Genomic DNA, 23,848 nt, shown 5'->3' with positions numbered 1-23,848 from the left:
TTCCAGTTTCTTCCTGTTTCTGCTGTCAAAGCTAAACAAGTATAACGTCTTCATGATAACCAGCATCCACGTCTATGCTGAGATAAAAATCGTTATTTCATAACAGCAAATGTTAAAAAAAATAGCCTCGTTCACAGAGATTATGGGATAGCATTTCTGCTTGAAAATGAAAGTTATCAGTGATCAGATGTGGAGCTGCAACTGGTTATAGTTTTCATCAAACACACTATGATGAAACTTTGCAGATAAAGTATTTTTATTATTATCATATCCTGTAACTAATAAAAAAAAACTAGTTTCCTTTAGAGCCACTGATATCTGCATATAATAAAATACAGGTTTTGTTTGGATTATTGAAACATCTCCGTGTCCAGTTTGTCTGATGGGCTTTTCTGGGTTTTTCTTTGGACCATTTTCCATTTTGTTTTGTTTTTTTGTTTTTTTTTTTTTAGTTTTTTAGTCTTGTATATTGTTGTTTGATTCCAGTTTAGTTTGAGTTTATTTTTTGGTTTTATTTTAGTTTTGGGGAACTTACTTCAGTATTAGTTTATTATTAACTTAATTAGTTTGACTATTTTCAAATATTAGACAGGATGGAAGAATGCGTGACAACAAAGTAACAAATCATGAACCTATTATATAAAATATAAATAAATGTTAAATATACTTAACATATATGTGCATTACATTTCTTAATATATTTTTCCAGATATTTATATCCTTATTCAGTGTTTTTATATTTTTGTAACCGTAAACTTTTAAATTATTTTATGTACAACATTGCTGCTGCTTTACCTTTGTGATACTCGAAGCTAAGGTAACAGAATCTTGTTCTCACGAGCACCGTACGGTGCAAATTTGAATGACAAATAAAAGTCAAGTCTAATAACGGGAGAAAACAGAGCCAATTTTACCTGCAATTTGTGTTGCATAAGTTTTTATTTTCCTTCCAGTTAACACCATTATTTTTTCACTGGTTTATTTAGGTCTTTTGTGTTCTATATTCTTCAAGTGTGTCTACGTGTGTGTATCTAACACACATGCACACAAATGCAGACGTGTTCCTAATGGATTTGACAGTCCATAGCACATGGGAGCTTTGGGACCTATGAAACATTACGGAACAGTTTCAAAAGTCCACGTCCAAAGTGATTTACGTAGGTCACAGGGGGCTTTTTCTTCACTGCAACTCTGCCAAAACCTCACACACCTTTACTGGAATGGAAATCTAACAGGGTGAGGACGGAAAGAACACAAACACATACGTCCACATGTTACACCGGACATTAAATAGACTGTAAGGAAGGGGTCAGTAGTTCATGTAATCACTGCTACTGGTGTGTCTCTTTAAGTGTGTGACTGACTGTACTTTACACTGTACATCAAGTTGAAGCGGCGCCATTGTCTACGTGTTGTGTACACAGCAACTCTTTGTTGTTTTGCCTTGTTTTATTGGCAACCTTCAGGTGTAAGCTGCTCTCCAGTCTCCCCTCATTACTGCTTGTAAAACACCATAATTACTAAGTCTTACTAGGCTTAAAATCGCCTTGAAATACACAACTGCACACACAGCAACGCACGCACTCCTCCGGCCCCTGTTGCCTCTGGCATATGGCTCTGCCGGTGCATTAGCATTTAGCCGTCTCAAATGATACGGCTCATAACCCTTCTGAACTATTGCTGAATATCCCGGGTTTTATGGCCACAACTTTAAAGTCCACTGCCTGACCACTGCTGGTGATTGATGGGAGCCCAGGCGAACCATCCCTTTTCACATGTGGTTGTTCTAAGGGGATGATATGGACTGATACTCCAGGAGGAGCTGGTATAAATCAAGTTAAATAGTGATAGTAAAGGCAGTCTATAAATCAGAGCAGTAGAAGAGTGATCGCAGCTGCTTTCGGGGATACGTCAGCATCGAAGACTTCTGCAAACAAAGTGAAAAGTACTTTTGAGAACGCTATCTGTAGATTACCTCTGAACAGTTGTGGCATATTAGTTTTGCTGCTGATGTTATAGTTGCTCTATTATTACACGACCTGTGAGACACACTTGAACTTGGCTTGGACACCTGCGCTACACCCCTAACATTTCCCAACATTGCACAATAGATTCTGTTTTTCATCTGTATCGGCATCTTTTGCATCGGATTTTATTCCAATTCCAATGTGCTGTCGTGTTTTCTTTCTTTCTCATGTAAAACTTTGTTATTTGCAACTTTCACCTTCTAAAAGACAAAGCATTATAAACCAAAATCTCAGTGCTGTGAAATAATGCTTGATTGGATATTGAAAGAAATAGTTTTATAATATTTCTTTAATAATATTTTTTGTTTTTACTCCAGAGCCATATGAGAAATGAAACACCACCAACACTGATACTACCACTCATCCACTACATTCCAAACAGCATCACTTGGGCACACACTCAAACTCAATAAATTTATAATATTTCAGCTGGTATTACATTTTCATATTCAGTAAATGTTCTGTATCGACACCCTTGTGGTGAAACACTTAATGGTGTCGATATTCTTTTTACTTATCCTCACACACCACTACCTATTTGAACATTATTCTCAATTTTGCCGGGCTGATAGGAAAGCAGATATAGCTGTTTGATGCACTCTCCACACTAACGCACATAATTGGGAAAACTACAGTTTTTCTCTACATCTAGGCTTCTCATCCACACATTAGTGGCCTTTTAGAGTGCAAAAACGGAGATTTTAAATACCCTTTCCCACACTGGTTTGCATGTATCGGTGTGAAAACGATGCAACTGGAAAATGACAGCATCACACTCCGTTTTGCTCATGTCTGTTATGTCTTTGCGTAATAAAGCAGAACCAGAACCATCAAATCCAGGTGTATAAATCAGTGTATGACCTGCAGTAAATCAAGGTCAGCACGGATACCTTTGGGAGACGAACCTGACGGGTGTTATGGACAAATCCACATCAAGAATACACTTCCACAACCACAGCAAACACTTAAGGTAATGCAAGTTTAGAAGTGAACTTGTTGCTGCTTCACCTTCATGACAGTATGTCCAGTATTATCCATGGTGACCACAGTTTGAAGAACAGAAACAGTAATATGTGTGAGAGTACGGACCAGTTTGGTGTCATTTTGTATTGCGTGAGATATTTTGTAAAACAAAGGTCATGTGGGCAGAATCTTTTTTTTTTTTTTTTTTTTACCTCCTCCAAGGAGGTTATGTTTTCATCGGGGTTTGTCTGTTTGTCTGTCTGTTAGCAAGACAACTCAAAAAGTTACGGACAGATTATGATGAGATTTTCAGGAAATGTTGATACTGGCACAAGGAACAAATTATTAAATTTTGGTGGTGATCGGAGGGGAGTTGTTTGTTTGTCTGTCTGTTAGCAAGATAACTCAAAAAGTTATGGAAGGATTTTGATTAAATTTTCAGGAAATAATGATGGCACAAGGAACAAATGATTACATTTTGGTGGTGAGTGGGGGGGCAAATAAAAAAGTATCACCCTCTTTTGTGGGAATTGGAAAACCTTGCTCATTTGTCTGGAAGGACTGAAGACGTTATGTTGTTCTACTCACTTGCAACCAAAGTTCTTTTACAGAAAGAGCCTCAACTGAATCATTTTTCAGTCTGGATCCAAACTAAAAGACAAAGTCACACAACATAAACTAACCGATAAGTGAGACAAATATAACCGGTGGTTTTATTAGAAATCTAACTACAGTCTACTCTCGTTAAACCGCCCGCCGTTATACCGCCATTTCCGCTTATCGCCATCCGCCAGCCCAGTTCCATGCACAAACAACACTTATACCATTGATTTCCCGACCGTTATACCGCCAGCGGCGCGGCGCGGCACCTCCGAGGTGCGCCGCCGTGGCACCTCCGAGGTGCGGCTCCCAGTGTTGTCTTTTCCGTGGAAACCGGGTCGAAATGGCTCTTTGAGTGTTAAAGGTTGCCGATCCCTGCCTTACAACATAACAGAATCAAGATTTATTTAGAAACGTAATTAGAACGGGTTAACGGAGGCAGCATAGACATCATATAGTAAAGACATACACATTATGGACACAACCCGTTGTAACGCCATTTTCGCTATACCGCCAATTTGGCCGTGAACGGAAGTTGGCGGTATAACGAGAGTAGACTGTACATTCAAACTGGCATTCATCTCACTACATGGTCCTTTTTAAGGTGAAAAACCAGGACAAAACCCCAAACTAACCCTTTCAGACCCCGGTATGGTTCTGCAGGTGTGCTGTGATTCTGTGGCCTGAGGGTGTCCATGACAAACCTGTGTCCACGCCTCCCCATCTCAGCTCCTTGGTGACTTTTTAGCACTTTTGAACCTCTTGCAGTGGGTGGGAGAGTGGTTTCAGAGAGTGGCTCAGAGTGAGGGTGAAGTTACACTTTAATAACGGTTTGATGTGTGACTGTATCAGCAGGATCGCTATTTAATTTCATTGTACTCTGTGCAATAACAATAAAGCTATCACATCAGTCCTGACAGTTAAGTGTTTAATATCAAACGTGCAGTTCTGTAAAACTGTAAGGCTCGTGATAAAAAGAGAAAGGGATTTTTTCTTTTTTTTTTCTGGTGATGGATAAATTACAAGGAGATCACCTAAGTTCACAAAGACCATGTCTGTCTGTGCTCCATTGCATGCTATGACATCCAATATTTTTTGAGACTTTTTTTGCAAAAAGCTTCTCTATGTCATGCCATGGAAAACATAAAATAATGGAAATAATGACTTTGAGGCTGTTTTGAACTGGACTAGACCACTGAGCAGGACTGGAACCCCCAACTAAAACTGTACATAACCTAAAGCTCAAGAAAGTCTATTTTATCCCAACAAATAAATAGACATTATGACTTGTGGAGATGCTATTATGGAAACATGTCTGCGTATTATGCATATTATTCTCCATGTGACCACATAGTAGCTTAGTGTGGAATTCAGGGAAAGGATTAATTATATGTTTTGGCAGTCTCCCGATTCCACAGTGCTGATGCTGCACCACAGTCTGACTAAATCCAACACGTCTACTCACGGGACTGTCCGGCAAGCTGCATCAGGATGTCTATGGGTGTTTTCAGTCCTCCACGTCCGGCCCGGAGCACCGACAGCAGCGTGTGCAGACCTCCGTACTGTATGAACAGGCCACGGCTCTCCTCACACATCAGTTCAGTATGTAGGCTGTCCAAAACCTGGGCCAGCACATCAGCTACAAACATGAAAAGAATCAGACACAAAACACATGCATTTCACTTTTTCTGAAATATAAGCTTCTTCTTGTAATTTCTCAAACGTTTTCACTTGAGTTTTATCTGTCCAGAAATAGAAACCCATTCTTTTCCCCACTGTCCTAGATGTCTTTATCCCCCTTAATCTCAACATGCAACCCCATTCTTCAAACTGCCGTTAGTCCGCAGGCTACTTTTCAAGTCCAAAACATGCTTTTCTGTCAGACTTAAGCATATGAGCAATGATCATCACAAACTCATCTGAGACTTTTAGAAGTTCTTAAAAAAGCTTTTTAGAAGTCCAAAATTGCTCGATTTATACAACCTGACACGGGATAAAAGATCTTTTTTCTGTTTGAACCCAGCTTGGCTAGTCACATCCTTGAGTGGTTGGTACCCATCATAAAAATGTACATGAAACATCTCTCTATTAAGGTTAATCTGATTTCACATCAATAATGCAAGGCCTGGTAAGCACACTGACAGAAAATAGCCTGTATAAAGACAAACTGTCAAAGCCCTGGAGGATTATAAGCAGAAGCAAGGTCATTTCAAAGGGGAGTTTCATAAAACATGTCAAGATATATAGACTACGCCCCTTGAGATTTACAGAGTGAAAGGCCGCGGAGCAAAATCTGGATGTAGCTGAAAAGCTTCAAACTGTTTCCAAATGACTGGATGGAAACTCATCCAACACTATCACTCTGAAGCAAAAATATCAACATCATGGTTGCACTGGAGGGAAAACACAGGTTACCAAAGTCATTATAATTCATCCTCTGCGGAACATGAATGCGTACACAGAATTACATATAATCAATCCAATACTTGTTTAGATATTTCAGTCTGATCGGAATACAGTGGAGCAGCTGATGCCGTTTACTAGCAAAACTCTCAAACCTGGTTATATCCTGATGAACTGAGTCAGTCCAGAAATTTCCAGCTCTATTAATACAGCTTTAGTCATCTCTGCAAAACATTAAACCAGCTATTTCTAATTACATTAACAATGACATAGAAATATTTTGAAAATCCAAACCGCTATTTATACATGTGTTTCCTAAACTTCCCAAAGAAAATATGCACCAATAATATGATATGGGAAATAATTTTCCAATACTGTAGAAAGCAATAAAAGTTAATAAATGCTGACCTTGACAATTACATGAATAGAAAAGGAGAGAGCTCAGTTGTAAGAGATATGAAAAGATAAAAATTATGTAAAAATTTGTGCTGTCAAATGATTAAAATTTTTAATCAGATTAATCACAGTGTTACTGTGGATTCATTTTGATTAATCACAATTTAATATCATTCATTTTGAATCTATATTAATCGTGTTTCATTTTGCATGAGCAGACTCAACAAAGAAGGGAACATACAGGGGTTGGACAAAATAATGGAAACACCTTCACCTCAAGATGATAATGCCCCAATCCATACAGCTAGAATTGTTAAAGAATGGCATGAGGAACATTCTAATGAAGTTGAGCATCTCGTATGGCCGGCACAGTCCCCAGACCTCAACATTATTGAGCATTTATGGTCAGTTTTAGAGATTCAAGTAAGACGTCGATTTCCACCGCCATCGTCTCTAAAAGAGTTGGAGGGTATTCTAACTGAAGAATGGCTTAAAATTCCTTTGGAAACAATTCACAAGTTGTATGCATCAATACCTCGGAGAATTGAGGCTGTAATTGCCGCAAAAGGCGGACCTACACCATATTAAATTATATTTTGTTGATTTTTTAAGGTGTTTCCATTATTTTGTCCAACCCCTGTATATGCACTTAACTGTGAATTGATTGAATAAAATTGAACTGAATTGAAATTAATGTGTTTGTTGCAAGCTGGGCGATGCATTAGCTGAAGTGCTAGCCCAATCCCAGACTGACATATGCTTCACGTTAATGTCGTATTTTAACATGGCAGTGCTTTGGTGAAAAGAAAACTCCTTCCTGCAGAGTGTGCATAATACCTTATGTCGGTTGACTGTTCCGTCTTGTTTTTTTTGTACTCAATTTTCCCATCGAGAGGGTCAACGTGCTGTTTAGCGTCATCCATCTTTATTGGTGCCTGTCACTACCAGATTAAATGCCCACTTGCGCATGCACAACGCTAAGTCAACTTGGACAAACTGCCTGAAATGCGTTGCCAGAGACGTTCAGTCATTCTGTGGTACAGATGGGTTAAAATCTTTAATCAGATTAATCATGATGACTGATTAATCTGCGTTAACACATTAATTTTGACAGCCCTAGTAAAAATGTAACAAGGAATTTATATGATGAAATGGACAAAAATGACCAAAAAAACATGTGAAAAGGTAAAAAGTTTCAAATGTAAAAGATACAAAAATGTTTTGGCTTTGACTTTATTCGGCTAAGACGATAGCCAAATTGAAGTCTGTGATTAGTAGTCTTTCATAAGAACTGCCCTTAATTTTACTGTGTATTCTGTGAACTTTACTCCCCAGCTGTAGTATAAGCCTGATAATAGTTTAATTATGTGAATGCCCCTTATGAGGAAGAGACATTTATTATAGAGACATAAAACATGTAAGTGAAATAGGAATTTGTTTGCCTACTTCTCCAATAAACTAAAAAAAAAAGAAGAATGAAACACAAAGAGATGATGTCATTGAAACAGCACCTGATGAACAATGGTAAATGATGTGGAAATAATGATTAAATATGTTTTTTCTGTTACCTCTGTTTTCATAGAGGTGTATGGAGAGCATTACCAACATCGTTGTGATTATATTCAGTATAAATCAAGTCAGTTAGAATCTCACAGACGTTTTCACACCTCCAATTAATGTTAAACATGTCACATATGAAGATACAGATCTAATGAACTGCATAAGTATCTGCCTAAAGCCTTAAAAAAAAATGTGTTCTGAGTTTTTCACACCACAGACGAAAGCTGTTATGAACCACTAAGCTAAATTGTGATGATCATAAAGAAATCACAGAATATATAAAACTTGACAACAAAATAAGCAGTTCTGTCTACCATGAAATTACATGCAGTCACAGGAATGGTGCAGCTTCTGTCAAGTGAAAGCAGATGATAATGCACCACTACTGAATTAACCCCAAAGTCCAACTCAATCTATGAGACATTGGTCTTTTTTTTTTTTAAATCCCAATATGGATTTTAGCAATATGTAATACTGACTGGCATAACTAAGCCAAAACCTACAAGTCCCATAGCAAACAGCATACTTTGTCACTTTCCTAATAATTTACTGGATAATATAGATATTTTTTCCATGTAGTCACAGGTCAACTAGCCATCCTTGCTGACTGAGCAGGAGAACCATAAATTTTCATATTCACACGGCCATGCAACATTGGGTACATCATCATGCCATGATTTTGCCAAAAAAAACAAAAAAAAAAAACACCAAAAAACCCCAAAGCAACTGAAAAAGTACCTTCTAATACCCCCACCTGGTCACACAACACTTAACCCCTCCTGTTAACTGATACTGTCTACCTGGGGATTAATTTGGAGCTTTAACTTTCAATCTTTTCAAAAACTTTTTAAAAATGTGCATTTTTTTTTTTTTAGTTTTTGCCTTAACCCATAAAAACCCAAATATCCACCAGTGACCAAAATCATTTACTGATATAAAAAGTTAAATAATAATAACTGTTGATCCACTAAACCTATCAATCCATGTAAATAACGGTTGTAAAATACAGTTAGTCATCTTTTCATGGTAATCAGATATGATCCATTTGGATGTTCAGAGGCTCCGTAGTGAACGTAGAAACACTGTCATCTTCCACAACACTGATTCGCCAGTAAAACCCATGAAGTTGGATCAGTGACAGTGGATGGAAACATTTGGTTTATGGTCATTTAATGATATACTTTACTGAAAAAGTCACTTTTTCTTAAGTTTTCTCTGTTTTTGGTATAATAACTCTCAAATGTAATCTCAGCATAAAGATTCGAGTACAAGATCAGCAAATTAAATATCAGAAAATATGTCATTTTCACTGAAAAAATGCAAAATGGAAGAGGATAATATTATTATAAATGGAAATAAATCATAAATCTAGACAAGCAGTAATTTGGGAACTTTCAGAAAAACTAGCACTGGATCTTTATGGGTAAAAAAATGCAAACATTGAGAGAAAGGCACATTTAAAGAACATGTGTGTGAAATTTGAAATGAATTGGATGAATAATGTCCAAGAAATCAGCTGGACAAATTGTCTAAGGTGAAATTTGGAACATTTTATTAACAAAACTCCCAAAATTGAAATTCAGCCATCAATCTGTAAACTGCACCACTCCTCGTGGTAAAGAACATGTGTGCAAAATTTTAAAAGAACTGGGTGAAAAGTGTCCGAGAAATGGGCTGGACAAAAATCTCGGACAGGTGGAAGAACTGACAGAATTCCTGTTATCTATAAAAAAAAAAATTAACTTTGACAGTCAGATCTGCATAATTGACTTTTCACATGTCTTCTATAGTTATTTCCTAACATGTAAAATGTGTTTAAAAACAAACGACTTAAATCATTTCCATTCCTTTCATCAGTTACCAGGTCTTCATTGGTTTAATCCTGTTTGAAGGGTCACTTGTATAACATAATGTCTCACTGAACTTCCCAAATATAAAGGCTCAGGTAAAGTGAGCCATATGTTCTTGGGATTGATACCTTGTGTGACTGTGTGCAGGATGATGAGGCTGGAGAGGATTCTTGTCTGAGGACATGGGCTCCGGTAAAGAGGCCAGTTCCTGGAGGACTGGGTTAGGTCTGGATCTTCACACTGATTCACTGCTGACTGGACACTTGGCTTTGAAACCTCCTCTCCTATCCGCCGCAGAGTGGCCGATAGCGCTACATGCTGTGAAAATGACAGGCAAACAGACGTTGGTCAACGCGCAAAATACATAACACGCCTGCATTCACTTACATTTGTTATGTAACTGTCAAAAACAGGAACAACATGCCTATAATAATCTTCATCAAACACCAGTGTAGAAAATACGAGGTCAGCCTGTCACGGAGCCAGCAGGCATCTCGTCCAAATAATCGATGGAGCCAGTAAATCAGTTGAGTAAACTAGAGCTACTTTCCAAGGTTTATTTCCAAAGCAACGACAGGCTGCAGGGTCACTACATTCTGTTTCTTCAAAGTCTACATCCGCTCTCAGGGGGATCCTATTTTTTAAGTTGTAAACGTACCCTGAAACTTATAGATTCTATCCATAACATGAACATTAAAGAGCCAAAGTCCTTACAGCATGACTGAAAATGAAGCCTTCAGATGCTGGAGGCCGTATATGGAGGATTACGGATCAGAGACAGAAGGTACAGACGGCACAAGGCCTGTATTTATAGTTTTCAGGGTTTGTACACACTTCAAATTCGAGCATTTTTCAAGCACTTTTATGCTATAAACATAAAATTATGTTTCATAATAGCAAAAAGTTTAGCAATAAAAGGAGAGCACAGTTTTATCAGGTTTGTACACATTTTTCAAGGTCAAATTCGAGCATTTTCAAGCCCTTTTAAGGGTCATTTTCAAATTTTTCCAGCACAGCACCTTTTCACTGCGGTAAAATACATATTTATGGGAATACACATACTCATGATTATTTTTTTCACTTTTTATTACAATAATGCACGTTTCATTATGCTATAAATATATAAAATTATGTTTCATAATAGTAAAAAGTTTAGCAATTACAGGAAAAAAAGAGTTTTATAGAGTTTGTACACAGTTGTCGAGGTCAAATTCAAGCACTTTTAAGGGTCATTTCAAATTTTTCCAGCACAGTACCACATCGCTGTAGTAGAATAGATATCTATCGGAATACATATACTCATGATTATTTTTTTTCACTTTTTATCACAATAATGCACTTTGTATTATGTTATAAACATATAAAATTATGTTTCATAATAGCAAAAAGTATAGCAATTAAAGGAGAGCACAGTTTTATCGGGTTCATACACATTTTTCAAGGTCAAATTCAAGCACTTTTAAGGGTCATTTTCAAATACTTCAAACACAGCACCTTATTGCTGCAGTAGAATGCATATCTACAGGAACACATACAGTCCTGATTTTTTTTTTTCATTTTTTATCACAATAATGCACATTGTATTATGCTATAAATATATAAAATTACGTTTCATGAGAGCAAATTTTTTTTAATTAAAGGAGAACACAAGGTTTTATCAAAAAAAGGGAAGCCACTTGGCGTTCTTTAGGAACACACACACCAAGCCAAAGATTAAGATAAAAATTTACTTGGCAATTTCCTTTTTTGACATAAAGTTTTATTTTTCAAAATGTATCACCTCTCTGTAAGTAGCTTTAGCTTGCCATCTAACCTGGCAGAGTTAATATAAAAAATAAATAAATAAATCACATCACAGAGCTATAATTGTAAGCAGTTTCAAGCACTTTTCAGACCTTGAAAACACATAGAAATTCAAGCATTTTCAAGGATTTCAAGCACCCAAATGAACCCTGAGCTTTACAATAATATGAAAATCAAAAAATTTGGTACTACTAAGTCAGAACTGTGGACAGAGTAGATCTACTTATATGGAGACAATGCAGATAAAATGCAGCGATAAATGAATGAATGAAACTTGCTGAAAAAACAGGCATCGTTAGCGCCTTTAATCAGAGGTGCTCAGTCAGACTCTGCCAAACCTTCTCCATTTTCCGACAAGTTGACGAGTTGAAAGTCATTTTATCACTCTATTGTGAACCACCAGACTCAAACACAGGCAACAATTCTTTCCTATAAAACCACTCTCTCAATTAGTTAATTTGTTTGTCAGTGTGAATCCAAAATAACACATTAAAACACCATAGTGACACAACAACACAGTTTGTTGGCGTTGTCTGGTGAGTTTAAAAGCACTTCAGGGCGTCAGTTCCTCCATGGGAAAAGACTTAATGATGGCGAGAGAAATATAGAGTACACGTAAAAGGCCTTTTCTCAGGTGGTAAAACCAGCATAAAGACGCAAACTAACCCTTCCAGAGTCTCATACTGTTCTAAATAAGTGTCTGTGATTCTTTGTCATTTGGAGGTCCATGAGATACTACGAAATGAAATAGACTGTTTCATTTCATATCAGCTACATTTAAGCTTCTTTCTAACTTTGTGCAGTTTTCAGATTCATGCAGCTGGTGGAGTTTAATTTAGGATGAGTATGTTTTATGTTGCAAAATAAGACTCACAATGCAAATGTATAAACTACTGGGTGTCCGTAAAGTCTCTTTACACTTGAAAAAATTTATTACAAAAGCAAATGAAAAGACAAATCTGTGGAAATTATTACAAAATGAAAACTAGATATTGAAGTTGTTTTGCCTCACTTAATCCACCTCTATATGGGCACCATTAGTTGCACTAAGCACATCAAGACGGTACTGGATTTCTTGCCATGTTGGCTGTATCGTAGCCTCATCAATGGTGTCAATGGCATCAGTGATCTTTAGCCTCAGGTCAATTATGTCCCGTATCTTTGTCCGATACACGATATCTTTAACATAACGCTAGTGATGGGGATGAGACCGCTTATGTCGTGACGGAGTTAAGACAAAGTCTTTGAGGAAGCAAGACTAAGTCGAGACCGAGCCTTTCAGGAATCAAGACTGAGTCGAGACCAAGACCCTAAAAAAGTCAGTTTTGACTCATCGCTCATCTTGTCTCTGCTCTGTGATTGCACCAGCAACTTAAGTGAAGTCACTGACACTCACTGAACGCAGAATCTTTGCATTGCACCATGCAATGTACTTTTCAAATAATGCCTGTCAACATTCCATATGTTTTTATTATTATTTTAATTTATTTGTAATGATGGATAAATGGATTTTTTGTTAACATGAACATAAAAAAAAAATATTCTGGTCTCGAGGATTTGCTCTGAAACTACAAGTCCTTCTCCTCCCATGGTGGTCCAAGACCAAGACAAGACCGAGTCCTTGAAGGGTCAAGTCTGAGACGAGACCGAGAAAGCAGAAAATGGTCTCGAGTTCTACAACACTGCATAACACCATAGAAAGAAAACCAGGGGAGTGATATCTGGTGAACGAGGTGGCCAGAGAATTGGGCCATCCCTTCCAATCCACCGATCTGCAAATGTTTGATTTAGGAACCCACCAACATTCAGTCCCCATTGTAGTGATGCTGGAAAATGATGGTTGGTTGAAGGTCATCCAGTTGTGGTGCCACATATTCAGTCAAAAGGCCAAAGGTAAACCTTTGCAGTAATTGATCTCTTGATGAAGAAAAATGGACCAATGATCCGATTGTACATGATCCCACACTGTGATTAAAAACTTTGATAACCACTGAGTACATAGAACAAGTGCGATTAAAATACCTCATCAATTGCTATTGTAAGAATTCTTTTAGAGACTTTGTGGACACCCTGTATAACAAGTAAACAAAACACTGCTTGTTTTCCTGTCCTCACATGACATATGATATATCACATAACTCCTAATGACCTAATGTGACATGCTTGACGCTTGGCTTGCTGCAACAGTCCAAAAGTGATGTGATCTACCTGTGTGCCTTTGTCCAAACATCTCAAAGCCCAGTGAATGAGGCGCAGAAGGTTGAGTAGGAGTGTGGGCTCCGACAAAGGCATGCCATGAAGCTGATCCGCCAATAATGGCAGCACCTGAGGAAACAAACAGATACTTTATCACTTTGATCTCAAAATAACCTTTATGCTCCATCATCTATCACCCTTTTGTGGTCGTGACATTGAGCCGTTTGTTGGAACACAATTGCGATCAAATCCAAAAAACACAATGAAGCTGCAGTGAGGATTCCACCTGAAGGCATCTCTCGTTCAGCAGGATCTCCGGAGGCAGACGGTGGCCTATGTGTTTCCCATCATTCCCTGCTGCCGGTGAGGATGTCTGTCCATCAAGTACCCAGTCCAATAAAAGGGATAGGAGCTTTGTCGAGGCAGGGAGAGCCTTAGGGAAAGATGGTGGAATGATAACGGAGGGTTAAATTATACTTAGAACAGTCATCTGCATCAGCGTGGATTTGGGACAGTCAAAGCAGCTTTTATCATCTAATAAGCAAGGAAAAAACTGACAAATCACTCAGTTTATGAAATTTTTTTTACTCATTTTTAGTGGTTAATTTTCTGTGACTTAATATACACGTATAAGACAAAAAAAACACACCAGTATAGGTCCTGTGAAGAGATGATTCTGGCTGTGATGTTTTGAGCACTGCTGTTCTTCTTTAGTCTTTGCCTAACTTACATGTCACATGACCAGTGTCACATGATGTATTGAGTCTTAAACTGAGCACACATCTTTGTATTGTTTCACACCCAAATGAAGGCTCTTCAGAGTTGAAACACGTCGGCATATGCATGAGGTAATAAGGGATTTTTACTTTTATAATCAGAGACTGCTTTTCTAGATAGATAGATAGATAGATAGATAGATAGATGCTGAAAAAATGATTAGACCATCAAAAGTCATGAAAAACAATGGTTATGCGATCAAGTACTAACTCCTGTGTGTATCATGTCACTAAATCAGACAGAAAAGAAAACATGGAATGCCTAAAAGCACTGTTTTTGGCAGTACAATGCCATAGATATTGATGTAAGAACTTAAGTGATTTTGGTTATTATCAAGAAAACCATGGAAAATGGCAAGATATCAGCTCTGAAATTAAACTCTTCTGAGCTATTTTTGTTATCATTATATTTGTCAAAACAAATGTACCTTTAGTTTTACCAGGCATTAAAATGAACAAGAAATTGAAGAAAACAAGGGTGGTCTAATATTTTTTTCCGCAATTGTAGATAGATAGATAGATAGATAGATAGATAGATAGATAGATAGATAGATAAATAGATAGATAGATAGATAGATAGATAGATAGATAGATAGATAGATAGATAGATAGATAGATAGATAGATAGATAGATAGATAGATAGATAGACAGAGACATAAAGAGATTTTAGTGATCCCAAATTGGTAAATTGCAGTCATTACATGCTATTAATCATTTGTGACCATGTTTTAGCCTTTATTAGTTTGATTCTAATCTTTGAAATAACAAGTGAAGTGTTCATCATAACATAACAGCAACTACAAACTATGATTTATGGTGTCATTTGGCAGGCGCAGTGTGCTTTGTACAGAATGAGTGCTGTACTGCTTCCAGTCTCAATGAGTAATAATGACCAATAATACACACAGTAGCTGAGGTACCTTGTTGCTTGATTTTCCAGAGGCAGAAGTTTTCTCTTTTTTGGGTGGTTTTATACATTCTGTGCTGACTTTCTGACATCCTCTAGATGCTACGCTGTGCTCATATTTCCTCTGAAGAAAAATAAGCAGATAATGGAGTTTAATTTTACATTGCAAAACCAGAGACTTCATTTTAACAGGAGCAGTTTTAACTCATTTTCAGGCTTTAAACAGCATTAAGATCATCATGAAACACTAAAATCTCCCAACTTCACCTGCAGGTTCTCAAGCCGAGCCTGAACTCTCTTAGACTGGCTCTCCAACTTTTTATTCTGTTCATGGATGTCATTCATCTGTTGATTTAAAAGCGGGAAATGTCAGTCAAACATGTAACACCACCTTGTACATAATATAATTTTTTTTTTTTTTTTTTTTAAACTGCATTCAAGCAAATGATGTCTTACCTATACTGCTGAGTTCATACTATATATTTACCTCACAATTAACATCTACATCCTTGAAGCTTATGTTATAGTGCCCTCATGTGGCCAAAAATGCTTAGTAGGGTCAAAACACACTGAAATGTCTGTGACAGGATATTTCAGAGACAATTTGACAGATTAGTGTTGCTAAATGACCCACAATTTTACTTTTAAATTAATTTTTGCTTTAGTTGGTCCATAAGGGATTATCCAAAACAAGGAGCTACTTTATATTGAAATAAATGTTGGAATGGCAATCAATTAAAGTTCGCTCTCTGACAGGACATTACAGTGTTTTGACCCAGTAATAGACTATGAGTAAGGTATGTCCCTAATGTAAAAGCAGCATTTCGCTCACTTTTAAAGAGGACATAAATCTATTTAATTATGGTAAAAATAAAAGCATTACACCACGCTGTAGAATAATGAAAGATGATTTTGACCTTATATAACTTTGGAAATACCAACATAAAGAGAAAAATATGGTAGCTGTCATTTAATCAGTGTCTAAGCTTAACAACAGACCACTGTGGAGAGAGTATTTTTTCCTCTAACCTGTTTCTTCATGTGGTCATTCAGGTTCTTGATGGTGTCAAAGCTGGACTTGAGCCTCTTGTTCTCCTTGTTCCTCTCTCGAAGAAGATCCTGCAGCTGGCGTACTTGATCTTGGCATTTCTGTCGAGACATACGCACATAGTCAGTAATACAACCACACTCATTATGTTTAAAAATGTGCAGTTTCTAGTTATTAGCTAAAACATTTGGTGAAAAACATCCTAGGTAAACAACGGCAGGTGCAAAAATCCTCGTGCATTATAACACTGTGAAATGCCTTGGGTTCATTTTTAACTGCTGTCTAAAAACACGTCCCTTACTTTGAAAGTGCCAGAATGAGACATATGTGTGCCTGACCTCCTCTACAGCGAGGATATGAGAGCGCAGCTTGTCTTCAAGCCCCACCAAACTCCCAAGAGCCTCCTCCTGTTGCTTCAGCCTCCTCTCTCGCTCCCATAGCTGCCTCTCCCACTGCTGCTGGCTTTGTCGTTCTGTCTGAAATACAAACAATATGATCTTAATACAAATTTACAAAATAAGAACTAACTACAAAAACATGAGAAAATGCAAAATGACAACAAATACTCGCATCTTCTCAAATATACTCTGCATATAAATCAAAATGTAATGTTAGATACAGATCTGTAAATATCTTCAAATAACAGGAAGAAGCAATAATGCAAATACAGCCTTTCTAATCTTGTTTTATGCTCTACATTTTCTCTATTTTGATTTACAGATAAGGTACAAATACACAGGCTCTGCTCTCCCACCCTCAGTTGTTTGTAGACAGTCATCATCTCTTGATAAACCTTTGCTATGACTGATGAAGATGAGTGGCGGGAGTCAGACAGCTGTCGTGGTCTGTGCATGTCTCTGTCAGTCTCAGTTTCCTGGGATCCAAGGCTGCCATTCAGGCAGGACGGCAGGGTCACATCTGGACAAATGCGAAAGGAGTAAAGCCTAAGGCCTGCTCATTAACTATTTATAACAGATTCAGTCAGGAAAAACTCTGGAATTTAAGCAATAACAGGAGGGCAAATAAATAAATTGAAAGAGCATGAAACATAGAAAATGTGTGTTCGGTAAGAAGTTCAAACACCACGGGGTCTTATTTATTATTCATGATCTTGTCAAGCCATCAGAGGGAATTTGTTCTGAAACTGCCTTCATGTCAACGTGACTGATTTTTGTCTGGAAGTAGAAACCATGATATTATTTCAGCAGCTGCAATTTCCCTTGAGAAAGTAAATGGAAATAACCTCATTACACATAATCAATAGAAATGACTGGGATCTAATTATTTCACACACACCTGTTTCTGTAAAAAGCACCTGAGAATCCTGAAGGGCATTTGCAGCACACACCCCACTCAGGTCCTCATCGCTGTCAAACCTAAAAAATGACAGTGCTGTGTTTTACTCACTGGTAAACATATGTCACAAACACACAGATAATTTACTGACTTACCTTTCAGGGATGTTGGAAATATCTTCCAACAGTTCGTGTAAAACTTTACTGTAGCTTTTCAACTCCTTGTGTGACCATTTGGATCTATGTGCCGATGCAAGTCTATGTACTGCTTCTAAAACAGTGAACACAAGGCAATGTTAGACATTATTAGGTATTTTTTTCATTTCTCAATTGGATATGGATTGAAAAAATGTGACTATATTACACACTTGTTGCTGAATGTGGCTCACGATGTCAAAATTCTAAACATAAGCCCAAGACACAATGCTTAGAGATAACATCTCAGCTCTGTGACAAAATGAAACCCTGAAACCAAATCCTGACCATCTTTTATTAAAAACAACATTTTGGCAACAAAAAGGGTCCACACTAACACAATCTGAATGGCTCTTTTGAAGAAGCAACAACACACTGATGTACTTTATACATATCACTGCTTTTTCTTTTTTTTTTTTTTTTTAACTTTGTTTACAGTTCTACAGTTCTAATGCAATGTATGAACACACTCACTGCCCACCCCATGTTGGTAACTTTCTCACAAAAGAGGTGAGATTCACTAAGCGCTGAGGCTAAAATTTACTGGTTTTCAACAAGTACATAAGTGGTTTCAAATGTGTTCCCTATTTTAGTCATGTTCTGCATTTTGAGTAGAACTGTTTTGCCAGTGATTTCAAGAATTTAGACATTTCAGTCCTGAACAGAGTGTGTAATATAAACAAACAATTTATTTTACAGAATTGTGCATAGCAGAAAATTTGCTTGTACTTTTAAACAGTATGATGACAAGTAAGGTTTTTATGATTGTGATTATACAGTCGCGGAAAAAATTATTAGACCATCATAAGTCATCAAAAACAATGGTTATGCAATCAAGTACTAACTCCTGTGTGTATCATGTGACTAAAACAGACAGAAAAGAAAACATGGACTTCCTAAAAGCACTGTTTTTGGCAGTACAATGCCATAGCTATTGATGTAAGAACTTAAGTGATTTTGGTTATTATCAAGAAAACCACGGAAAATGGCTAGATATCAGCTCTTAAAGTAATTTCTTATGAGCTATTTTTGTTGATATCATTATATTTGTCCAAACAAATGTACCTTTAATTGTACCACGCATTAAAATGAACAAGAAATTGAAGAAAAAAAGGGTGGTCTAATATTTTTTTCCGCAACTGTATTATACCTGGTTAAAACAAATTTCCATAAATTGTTTATCATAAAATGACTTTCTGCAAATGTATAATCTACATATACAGCATGTGATGTGCAAGTAAGGAAGAGAGAAAAAATTACATCAGTACAGTAACCACCAGATGAATCAATTAGTTGTAGAATACTAAATCAACAACTATTGTGATCACTGATAATTGGTTTCTTAAGGATTAAAAAAAAAAAAAAATCTCTTAATTCAGCTTCTTAATTGTGGAAATTTTCTAGTTTAATTCCTACTCTATGACAATGAACTGACAAACTTTGTGGTTTGGGGGCTTTGGAAAACACCAATCAGCCTTTTTCATCATTTTATGGAACAATTATCAAATAATTGAAAAGATAAGTTATCCATTGCAATGTAAATAGTCCTTTGCTACAATCCTAAACCACTGACATGATTTCATTATGTTTTTATAGACTGAAATATGTAAACACAAATGAGTTTGTTTAACCCTTCAGTATCCCATCCAGTAAGGCCCTTACTAAGCACCAAGTGCTTAGTAAGTGCGTTTTTTGCACACTTGTGGAATAATGTCAAAACATTTTTCATACACTTTGTTTTTAATTCTTTTACACTTTTTTCTATTTCATCAACTTGAGCCATAAATAAAAATACCAAATACTCAATAACTGTCACATTTTTTAACCCTTTAAATGCTGTGTTTGTAATGGAAACAAACCATTTTTTTGGATGCAAAAAAACACAAAAATTTTTTTTTTCAATATACTACATAAAAAGTGGATCACATATTATTTGATTTTTGCAGCCTGGCATATGTCAATGATTAACTCCAACACTGGTTAATTTGCATTATTATTTTTGGCGCTAGGTCAAATGTTCAAAAATACTAGCATCTGTCACCAAGTGTGCCAAAAATGCACACCAATAAATCAAACTATTAAATATTATATATTGATTTATTTTTCTGCTTTAATTTGATTTTATTTTTTTATATCAAGGTCAGCCCTAATCATACATATCAAATAATCATTCATTTTAGATTTTTTTAACCCTTTAAAATGTCTCTTTTCATCATGATGTCACTACATTTTTTTGATGCAAAAAACACAAAATATGTTTTTGTTTTGTTTTGTTTTTTCAAAATATTACATAAAACTTGGATCACATATTATCTGATTTTTGCAGCCTGGCATATGTCGATGATTAACAGCAACATTAACAACGTTTATGAATTCAGTTAGACCCTTACCTCTCAAATGAAGCCCAAATATCAGTAAAAGCAGGATTTATGCCTTAATGGCTTTTGGATCAAAAACAGAGGTTATAATGGAAGAAATAGTGCGTTTTAGGCACACTTAGGTGACAGATGCTAGTCTTGTAATTTTCTTTTGTTTACAACGTGCAAATTTTAGTTGGTGGCCCGAATTTTAAAGATCATGCACAAATGAACAACTTTTGAATTCTAACCTTACTTAAATTGAGAAAAATAATATGAAGTTGTTTAACACGAAGTGCAAAGTGTGCCTAAAAAGCACACCTGTTCCCCACTGTCATAAATAAGTACAAACTAAATCACACTCAAACATCAGCCATATGTGAAACTCCTCAGTTTCTTTCCTCTTTCCATATGAGCAACAAACCCTGAAAACATAACATGTAAAAAAAAATCAGTTGAACATAATTGTCTTTGGTAGAAAACAGTATTTTCATCCCATTAAATGCAGCCTGTGATCTATGCAACAGCTCTCCTGTCACTGTCAACTTTCTAATAAAGCCAAACTGCCATAAAGATAATAAATGATCGCAGATCTGCACTCCTTGAGAAAAAATAATAATAATTTTTAAAAAAAAAGCACACCTGGATACCGGAGGGTTAACAGTGAAGACAAACCAACTGTGCAACATGAATGGTATAAACTACTTACTATTACTGCTTCCTGGAACTTTGTCCTCTGGATATGAAGGCTGAAAGACAAAAAGACACAACAATTATTTAACATAAAACACTAAACAGTATAATAGAGGCAGCCTCCCGGTGACAAGTTTACACTAATGTTCTCGCGATAACTGATATGCTCATTCAGTCAAAAAAACAAAAAAAAAAAAACAAAAAACCTTTGGCTCTATTACACAATTACTCTTTAAAAGATTTGTTATTACTCGTTTATGATCAAGACATGCATAGTTAGGGAGCTTCCTTTGCAATGTTAAAATTACATGTCAGAAAAAAGTTACTAATATTTGAAACTAAGCTTGTTTAGCGATAAGTCCCTCTTAAAGTCTAATATTTGAGTTATGAAAATCTCTTGACAAGCAACACTGACCACCACTGCTTTGGTTATCTTTTTTTTTTTTTCTTTTCTTTTCATTTTTTAACTGTTATTATTTTAGTGCTATTACTTCGGGCTAGCCATAAACAGAAACACCACAGGTTAGCAAGCTTCAACAGGTTAGCATAATAACAAAGTACATGGAAGCAGACGACTATCTAGGTAGTATTATAGTCTCAAAAATCAAACCTGCTTCCTCATGTGTGAGTATTTCGTCTTAAAGTTGTCGTCTGTGTCGGCGAAGTCCATGTTTTTACTTCGTTGGTTCATAGTTGTACAAACAAATCGACTGTTTGCTCTTTTAACGCTATCAAGTAAAATTAATTCAACTTCCGGTGAAAACTCTCCGATTAACACCTGTTTTCATTAACAGTAGAGTGAACAGATTTATGGGCGGTTAAAGTACATTATTTTGACCTCTGGTTCGCCGTACTTCCGATATAACTTTACTAAACTGTGGTGACTTAACGCCAGCTTCGTTCACATGGTTCTGGATCTGGAGAAACAAAACATCCAAACTTGGCGGATGAATGACATCTGCAGGTCACGTGATCAGAGGGGAGTTTACTATTGGTGATAAATTTAGCTCCCTCTAGTGTCAGGGAGAAGAACTGCATCAAACTACAGTGAGTTAATATCAGAAATAGGAAAGAATGTTAAACTGTCAACACACATCCAGGACTTCTGATGGGAAAGAATTGAAAAGTGTATATTTTAACCCTTTCATGCACAGTGGTCACTACAGTGGACAGCTATTTTACAGCTGTTCTATTCATGGATTTTGTTATTTTAATTCCATATCTGCCAACACAGTGGACACTCACGCATCATCCCATACGTTGCAGTTTATATAATTACTGTAACTTCATAAACTTGATCTGCACTAACGTGTTTGAGTGTAAATCAGTTGCTTGTTGTTGTTATTAGGCTGTAATTAAGTTTTTTTTTTTTTTTCTTTAAACAAAATGATGACAAAAGTAGCACTGGGTTTTTATGGCTTAAACAAAAAGCTTTCTTTTTTTGCACATTTTCTCCATGGAGTGAGTAATGACCAGTATTAGAGTATGTTAAAATGTGAGGAAGAAACATCAGATTAGCTGCATTAAAAATGTTTTTATTTTATAGTTTTCACACAGTATATCAGTAAAGATGTTTCTTCTCTTCAAAAATTAAATACATGGTGTCCAGCTGAGGGGACATTTTTGCATCTCCATGAAAAATAGGTTAAAAAAAATGTCAATCGCATTGTTTTTTTTTTTAATGCCCAAAGGAATAAAAACACTCAGGAAAAAAAAAAATCTACATTAAGGCTCTCATAATTCATGCATGAAAGGGTTAATCATTGTAAATGGTCATGTTAAATTAAAATACTATTTGCTCATCAGTTATAAGTGGGTTAACCCTTTCATGCATACTGGTCTCTACAGTGGACAGATATTTCACAGCTGTTCTCTTGTATATTCATGGATTTTGTTGTTTTACTTGCATATCAGCCAACATAGTGGACACTTATGCATCATCTCAAACACTGCAGTTCATACAATTATTGTAACTTTGCTGCTCATGATAAACCTGATCTGCAGTAAAACATTTTAGTGTAAATCAGTTGCTAATTGTTGTTGGACTGTAATTAACAGTTTTCAGAAACAAAAAGGTTTTTTTTTTTTTTTTTTTTTTTTTGCATATCCTCCTGAGACCCAGCAATGCATTTTGTCCTCTGTAGGGGACAAAAGTTTGACAGTTTTACCTAAAAAATGCTGTGCATTACAAAGGACATTCCATTAAAAAAAAAAATCAATCAATAAATACAAATTATTTTAAAAATGTATCTGAAAAAACTGTTGCATTATGCAGTTTCTGGTCCAGACAATTTTTTTTAATGTGAAAAAGCTAAAACTGTCAAATTCCTGGGTCTCAGGAGGATATTATCTCCATGAAAAGAATAATAACTAATATTAGAGTATGATAAAATGTGAGAAAACATTAGCGATTTCGCAATTAGCGGCATTAAAAATGTTTTTATTTCGTAGTTTTCACACAGTATATCACTTTCTGAGGATGAGTTTTAAATACATGTTTTTTTTTATGTTTCTTTGCTTCAAAAAATAAATACATGGTGTCCAGCTGAGTGGACATTTTTGTGACTCCATAAAAAATAGGTAAAAAAAAAAAAAAAATTCATTTGCATTGATTTTTCATGCCTAAAGAGGGATAAAAACACTCAAGAAACAAATATTGACTAAGGTTCTCGTAATTCATGCATGAAAGGGTTAAGAAGAATGTATTAAGCCAGTGGATCTCAGCTGATCTGGTCTTGGGAAACACATTTTCCAACGTTGTTAAGTCATGAACAATTG

The 23,848-nt window shown here is 36.2% G+C and overlaps 1 protein-coding gene across 1 annotated transcript in view; it reads right to left on the bottom strand.

Moving 5' to 3' along the window:
• The window catches only part of ccdc138 (coiled-coil domain containing 138), a 31,219-nt gene extending 9,331 nt beyond the window's left edge, over positions 1-21,888 (bottom strand). Inside the window, exons 1-13 of the mRNA XM_030124151.1 lie at positions 21,681-21,888; positions 21,087-21,126; positions 17,982-18,096; positions 17,827-17,906; positions 17,285-17,448; positions 16,869-17,006; positions 16,512-16,631; positions 15,750-15,827; positions 15,496-15,606; positions 14,085-14,231; positions 13,811-13,927; positions 9,928-10,117; positions 5,056-5,229 (exon numbers count right to left, since the gene is read on the bottom strand). Coding sequence (XP_029980011.1) covers positions 5,056-5,229; positions 9,928-10,117; positions 13,811-13,927; positions 14,085-14,231; positions 15,496-15,606; positions 15,750-15,827; positions 16,512-16,631; positions 16,869-17,006; positions 17,285-17,448; positions 17,827-17,906; positions 17,982-18,096; positions 21,087-21,126; positions 21,681-21,761 — 1,555 coding nt within the window. The 5' untranslated portion in view covers positions 21,762-21,888. The remainder of the gene's footprint in view (positions 1-5,055; positions 5,230-9,927; positions 10,118-13,810; positions 13,928-14,084; positions 14,232-15,495; positions 15,607-15,749; positions 15,828-16,511; positions 16,632-16,868; positions 17,007-17,284; positions 17,449-17,826; positions 17,907-17,981; positions 18,097-21,086; positions 21,127-21,680) is intronic.
• Between the last annotated feature and the right edge of the window lie 1,960 nt (positions 21,889-23,848).

This window comes from Sphaeramia orbicularis, chromosome 21 (assembly GCF_902148855.1).
Source record: "Sphaeramia orbicularis chromosome 21, fSphaOr1.1, whole genome shotgun sequence".
Classification (NCBI taxonomy): domain Eukaryota; kingdom Metazoa; phylum Chordata; class Actinopteri; order Kurtiformes; family Apogonidae; genus Sphaeramia; species Sphaeramia orbicularis.
The sequence above is the reverse complement of the archived record's forward strand: the minus strand, read 5'-3'. Positions and strand labels throughout refer to the sequence as shown.